The sequence below is a fragment of the Mus pahari genome, chromosome 13, assembly GCF_900095145.1.
Source record: "Mus pahari chromosome 13, PAHARI_EIJ_v1.1, whole genome shotgun sequence".
Classification (NCBI taxonomy): Eukaryota; Metazoa; Chordata; class Mammalia; order Rodentia; family Muridae; genus Mus; species Mus pahari.
In genome coordinates, this window is record NC_034602.1 from 29,916,682 (window position 1) to 29,924,167 (window position 7,486).

Consider the following 7,486-nt stretch of genomic DNA (forward strand, 5'->3'; position numbering starts at 1 on the left):
GGGTTTCTCTGTATAGCCCTGACTGTCCTGGCACTCACTCTGTAGACCAGGCTGGCCTCGAACTCAGAAATCCGCCTGCCTCTGCCTCCCGAGTGCTGGAATTAAAGGCCTGCACCACCAGGCCTGGCTCTGAATTTTTAAAAACACATTTAAAGGCATTTACTTACATTTTTATCATGCTACAAATGCTTCAAAATATGTACATGATAGACACACACGATCTTGTCAATTTATAAAATAAAATAAAAATAAAAACAGCTTATGTTCAAATATTCATAATGGCACAAGTCCCACTGCCAGGCCACGGATGTATTGCTCTGTGTCCATGGATCACTGCGGGGCCTCTGGAAGCCAACACTCAATGAACCAGGCTACCAGGCAACTTGAATTAGAAGCAACTGGCTGTGAGCAGGAGACACAAACCCTCTCAGGAGCTGTGGGCCTCTATTTCTTCTAAAAGCTATTTCCTTTCCATTTTTGTTTTTTAACAGTCCCTTTGCCCCAGGCCACACTAGCCGGTGAGGAGTACTGCCGTGAGTAGCCTCTCAGCGAGGGGAGAGCTGTACCTTCATTCTCCACTTCTGAGCCTCCAGTGCTGAGGGACCGCCACCGCTCCTTGGCCCGAGCAAGACAGATGTCAAAGAGCTCTGAAAGAAAAGCTTCTGTTAAGTCTTACATGTACATGTTCCCTCGACACCACCAGAGAACACACAACTATCTCTTTCTCTAAACAGAGGAAGGCATTCTTCTGACAATTCCTTCCAGCTTAGCCTGAAAGACAGTCATTTACAAAGGAGGCACGCACACTGCCAAGGGGCTTGGTGCCTTCCTCTGCTGCACAGCCACCTAATTCATATCTTGCTCTGACCTTCTGTGACTGGCCGGCCCACTGCCTCTCGGATGACCAGTCTCTTGCTTACCTCAGGATCCAGACTAATGGCCTGGGGACTGAAGAGAACAGCCAGTCAGTGTCTCATCTATGGACTAAAGGGTAGGTGGACAGAGTCTATCTAGTTTCTAACAAGTTTGAGTCATAATCTCAAAAAAAAAAAAAAGCTTTAATTTGAAATCCTTAAGGTTTAAAATCCTGAAAATATAATCCTTTAAAAAAAAGAAAGAAAGAAATTTACTTACATCTTAAGAGGGAGATTTGAAAAATATAAAAACAATAGAACACTTCATGTGTTGCTTTGTGTAACAAAGTCGGCATCAATGCTACTGTAAGCATCACAGTAGATGAAGGACATTATACACCTATGTCACAAGCAGATGACCTATATGCGCAGAAATATGCTGAAAAGCAAAGTATGTGAATAGCTATCATTATGGTTCATAACTGTGCACTGAGCACATAACTGTGGCCATATGAAACATGGGCCAGGATACCTAAATCTTTAATCAACCCGAGATGGGTTACCACTGCATACAGTCATCCAAAGAGCCTAGACTTTAAAGAATGTTCACAGATGCAGACGTCCAAAAGGACATCTCACTTTGCTTGGCTTGTAGACAGGAGCCTAGCATAACTGTCTTCTGAAAGGCCCCATCCAGCAGCCAATGGAAACAGATGCAGAGAGCCACAAACATTAGATGGATATCAGGGAGTCTTACAGAACAGCTGAAGGAAGGACTGTGGGACCAAAGGAGATAGGGACTCTGCAAGAGGACCAACAGAGTCAATTAACCTGGACCCTTGAGGGTTCCCAGAGACTGAACCACCAACCAAAGGACAAGCATGGACTGGAGCTAATCCCCCCCCCCCCGCCCCATATGTAGCAGATGTGCAGCTTGGTCTTCATGTGAGTCCCCCAATAACTAGAGCGGGGGCTGTCCGAGGATCCCGTTCCCCTAACTAAGCTGCCCTCTGTCTGGCCTCAGTGGGAGAGATTTTTCACCTAGTTCTTCAGTGTCTTGATGTGCCAGGGTGGGGGTGACACCCAGGGGCTCTCCCTTCTCACAGGAGAAGGGATGGGTGGAGAAGCTATGTGACAGGGGGATCAGGAGGAGGGGGACTGTGATCAGATGAAAAGTGAATACATTAATTAATGAATGAAAAACAAAAGGACATCTCTTTCTGGACTAAGAAGATTCTTCATGCATGCACACAATCTCACACATAATCAACACCATAGTAAGACACTTTCACATGGTCAAATCTACAAGATATTTGTAAAATGAATTAGGGCAATCTGAAATTTATAGACAATTTCTACTTTGAAAATTGAAAATGGCATGAAGATAATGCACAGACCACAGGGGCTGAAGAGATGCCTTAGCAATTAAGAACACTGACTGACCTTCTTCTAAAGGACCTTGATTCAATTCTTAGCATCCACATGTGGCTCACAAGCATCTGTAACTCTAGTTCCAGGGGCTCTAACACCCTTTTTTGGTCTCTGCAGGCACTGCAAATGTGGCGCTCAGACATACATGCAAGCAAAACACCCACACCCATAAAACAAAACATAATAAAATCTTAAAGCACATGACTATACACATACACACACACCAGCACAACAAACTGCAAAAAAAATGCTGACAATTTGGGTGACTTAAAGACAAGAGAGTGAAGGACAGGAAACCATTTTCCAGGGGTAGAATACAGCCAGCTCTATGAAGGTAGCCCACAGAAGCTGACAGCACATCAAGCAGCGCTCTCCTGTAGGAGACACGCCCATTTTCTGGGTGTCCCTGCTCCTTCTCATGTGCTTCTAGGCTTCACCATACAGTGGTAACTGTCCCTGGGACACTTGCTGCATGGCCTCCAGGACAGTACTTCCCGCACCTACACCACCTGCACTCAACAAACCACAGAAGCAGGAAGCAGAAGCTGCAGAAGCAGTTCCACCCATCAGCCTGCAACACTGTTGCCAGCTTCTAGAAGTATCCTAACTAGTAACTGCTGACCTCTCCAGATAAATGAGGCTTGAGTTCCTTAAAAGCTTCTGAACATCATTAGCTTGGAGAAACACCACTGCTGACAATGCTTAAAAAACCAACAACTCACAAAACTGGCATTTTAGACCCTGCTGCTCTGCATGAGCGATCCTTCCAGAGAATCTGGGTTTCTACCTCTTCTCCGTGGGAATTGCTTTTGGAATTCAGTTTCCAGGATTTCAATATTCAGAGCTTTAAACTTTCAGACCTATGATTTCTGGGATTAAGATGCGCACTGCCTTCAGACAAGGGCACGGGCAGCTTGCTACCCGGATGGCACAGGATCCCTCGTCTTGCTGCTGAGGGAGGGCGTAGAAATCAGTGTTCTGAACAAGCAGAGCTCTCAAAGAATGGTGATTCCTGCTGTCAGAGAATTGTCACAAGAGTCTTCAAATTTCTTCCATATTCAGAACCTGTGTTTTCAGCAGCCCTGTCCCTCAGGCAGTTGCTAATAATCAGACAACTTCAGCTTCCCAATAACCTCCGCAGGCCGGCAGACTGGGCCCCTGGAGTGCTGCAAGCCACACTCACAGCTCAACAGCATGCCATGTCCCATGCACTGGGTTTGTCTCAGCGCCCCCACTCCTCCGCCATTCCTACTCCCTATACCTCTTGCTTGGTTGATTCCCAGCTCCCATTCGCTGAGGACTACTGACCAATCCCTGCCTTTCTCTGAGTGTTTGCCACATTACCTTTTTCATCGTTTACTCTGCAGGGTAGAGCCAAGCACAGCTGCCTTCACGTATTGTACTAAGTGTAACTTGTCCTAATGATCCCATTCTGGCTTTATGACAGCTCTAACATGCATGCAAGCTATGCTGGCATGCCATGGCAAAGCAACACAGTTATGACACACATACGACACTTTAGTATGTTGTACTCTAAAGAGAAACACAGAAGTATCCAGGGCTGGGGTCGAGAGTATGCACTGGGACCTTTGCCCACTCAATCTCTAGGTGGGCTGGCTGGCAGGTTTAGAAGCATGTGTTTGATTTGGGAACCCTCAGCTTTGTTCTTCTTAAAAGCTAACAATTGGGAATTTGCTGTAACTTAACCTAATGGGACTATTAAGGCTTCCTGGAAAGTCAGGCTCAGAACCCAAATTAGGGCTTGGGTCAAAACATTTTTGTCATTCTCAGAGGAGCACACAAAACTACTACAGGGCATGCTCACTGCCGGACTTTCTGGAACCCTTGGTGTGCCTCCAGGCATGTCAGACCTCCTCTGCATCCCGCTGGTGAGTCTTCCTGCCTCTTCAATTCTTTTCCCAGAGTCCTTATCTCTGCCTGGAAGTTCTACCTTCCCTTCCTGAAAAAAGCCCCAGCACGTGATGGTGCATAAGAACAACAATACCAACATCTGGACAGTCTTCAGCTATTGGACATACCAACATCTGGATGGTCCTCAGCTATTGGACAGACATCAGCGTAGAAGAATACAAAGACAGCATTCACACAGTGTGTGAGAATGCTATCCCAACAGCACGTGCCCATTAGGGCTCTACCTCACAAGTGAAGAACCTGCTAGAAGGAGAGACTGGGTATAAATGTGTCCATGTCTGAGCTCACAGAATCTCCCCCACAGTTTTACTGTTGCATGTACGGTCGTGGTAGAAAGGTGACACTTTTCTCTCAGGACCCCCAACTCCAACCTCTTTTTATAATTCGACTTATTGTGCATACACAAGTTTGTGATGGGGGAGGAACTCACATGTGCCACAACATACATGTGGAGGCCAGAGGACACCTTTGGAGTCAGTTCTCCCCCTCTCCCTTTGTATGTGTTCCAGGATCAAACTTAGAGCACTAGGTTTGCATGGTATGTGCCTTTCCTGCTAAGCAATGCTACCAGTCCCCAGCCCCAATTTCAAAGTAAAAGCCTGTCTTTCCTAGGTGTGAGGTTTGGATGTTTTGTGTTTCTGGGGAAGGGGTTGCGTATTTGTTATTGGTTTTGTTGTTGTCAACTCCCCCCCACACACACACACACACAGCTCAAGAGCTAAGAGGCAGGCAAGAGTGAAGCTTAATAGTGCTATTGGACTCTGGGCCTTCCCAAGTCAGAACAAACTTCCAAACCTGCCAAGAGTAGAATGAGAACCTTGGCCCCACACACTGGCCACAGATATGGAACAGAATGCCTAACCTTTTTCAAGAAGAAAACGAGGTCCCAAGAGCTGCCTGAGACCAACACTGCTGGCGTTTAATGAGACGTGAGGTAGTGAAGAGCGGCTGGTGCTTGGCACCCAGCAGACCCAAGTCACTGTCTCAGACCGACCGGCCGGCTGGAAGAAACAGCGAGGTAAGGTCAGAAAGCTGCCTTCCTTCCCTCAGCAGACACTTCAGAAGATCAGGCTGGTCACAAATGACAGAGCAGATGGCAGTACAGTGAGGCCACTCTAATGGGACAATAGACAGGATGCAGCATTCAGACAGACATAAGCTATACAGAGTGAGCCAGGACCAAGGCACAGGTCCTGGACAAGATGTATACCATCTGCTCATCATCTAGTTCATCACAGGTCTTAATTTCAGTAAATTAACCCCAGGCATCAGTGAGAGCCATGTATTAAATACATCTGCACCACACGTTGCATCCCCTTAGCCACAGAACTGCTGGTGGAGTTTAGAAGACTCTCAAGCACAAAGGTCTTCGCATGCTCAGCAATGTCTCACCGCTTCCTATGAGAGGCTAAGATCGACTTCAAGTCACACATCACACATCTTTTCAGACAAAGATTTTTTTTTTGGATTTTTTTTTTTAAAGATTTATTTATCTATTTATTATATGTAAGTATACTTTAGCTGTCTTCAGACACTCCAGAAGAGGGTGTCAGATCTTGTTACGGATGGTTATGAGCCACCATGTGGTTGCTGGGATTTGAACTCCAGACCTTCAGAAGAGCAGTCGGGTGCTCTTACCTACTGAGCCATCTCACCAGCCCCGACATAGATCTTACAGTGAAATCTTGGCAGCAGCATTTAGCCAGAGATGAGTTTGGAGAAGATGGTTCCTTGCCCTGCCATCCTCCTTGAAGGAAGCCAGTCACCACCTAACTGACAGCTCTGCTATTCAGCATGGAGACACTGCTCAGAACACAGCTACTGTCATGGCAGAAGTCACGCTGTCAAGATAACACATTAACCTAAGTAGAGGGGTCAGGGACAAGCAATCTGCCTTCAGCTGGAGAGTCTACCACAGTAAAAGCAGCTTGACCTCAATGAGAGGAAGGAGAGGCCCACCTGCCTGCTAGAGCAGCTTACTTTCAACAGGAGGAAACAGGACTTCCCTGTATTAAGGCTTCATGTTTGATCTGTGTGCTTCTAGACCTCTGAGACCCAGAACCCTGCTGGGTACTGCAGATACATGAGGAAGTCAATCTAGGCTGGTGGGGCAGAGCCACAAAAGCTGAGCACTTGAGAAATTTGAGGATTTGTTTTGTCTTAGAGACAGGGTCTCACCCTGTAGCCCAGGCTGACCTTGATCTCACAACCCTTTTGCCTCAGCCTCTCAAGTGCTGGGACTGCAGCTGTGTACCACCACGTCCACTTGTTTTCCCTCCAAGTTCCAATACTGGAGATTGAACCCAGGGCTTAGCTTATGCTAGTCAAGCACTGGACCATGGAGCTAGGTGTTTGAGAAGCAACACCATAAACACCGTAAACACTGGGAGCCGGTCCCCCCCCACCCCTCCCCTCCCTCCCTCCCTCCCTCTCTAGCTTCACATGCTTATGCCCTATAGACAGATACAAGCCCTAGCCTCTCTAGGACTCAAAACAAAACCCACCAAAGGGTATCCTAACCAAACACCTCCACGCTCCTGCCTGACTCTGAGGAGAATTCTGCCTACCCCACTGAGCCTTAGAGCCCTGGGTCTGCTATCCTCTTTAGGAAGCCTGCTCTGTCCTCTCAGGAATCTAGAGCAGCCAGCATCAACCCACTACCCAGATACCCTCTCAGAGAAGACAGATTTACCTGGCCTTTCCACCAGAACCTCATGGCAGTGGTTACCATACTCTGTAACATGGCAAAAGGGACAGAAGGGATCCCAGAAACCCAGGGTGAACCTCAGTGCCTAGAATCACACAAGCCACTCACCGTGAGTGATGTTCAACTCGTTGCCAATGGCCAAGCTCCAAACTTTGCCTCTTACACTCGGAGGGATTCCCTGCCACCACAAGTCTCGAACCTTCTTAGAGCACCACCTGAACAGAATGGAAGCATGAGTTTCTAAGTTTGTTCTCAATGGAGGAAGGCTCGCCTGCACACAAGCCTCACCCCCACTTCCCCTTCCCCTCAGGGAGCTTACCCTCCTGACTCTACTGAAATCGACACTACTTCTATGGCTGTGACAGGTACTGAAGGCACAGCACGGAACACCACAGACCAAAGAACCAAGAAACCTTCCAGAACCAGGTTCTGATTGATTAGTAGAAATTTACACACATGAAGAATTGAAAAGACTCTCTGAGCAGAAAACAGAGACGGGAAACAGAGTGGACTCCTACAGGACTGCAAAGAGCTGTGCATAGGTAAGGAGCACAGAGCACGG

General features: G+C 47.3%; 1 protein-coding gene across 4 annotated transcripts in view; it reads right to left on the reverse strand.

Moving 5' to 3' along the window:
• Positions 1-7,486, reverse strand: part of Tbc1d14 (TBC1 domain family member 14) — a 90,110-nt gene that overhangs the window by 21,933 nt on the left and 60,691 nt on the right. For all 4 annotated transcript variants that reach the window (XM_021210300.1, XM_021210303.2, XM_029545127.1 and 1 more), the window contains 2 exons: positions 7,033-7,139; positions 567-647 (listed from right to left, as the gene is read on the reverse strand). In XM_021210300.1, the coding sequence (XP_021065959.1) occupies positions 567-647; positions 7,033-7,139 (188 nt within the window). The remainder of the gene's footprint in view (positions 1-566; positions 648-7,032; positions 7,140-7,486) is intronic.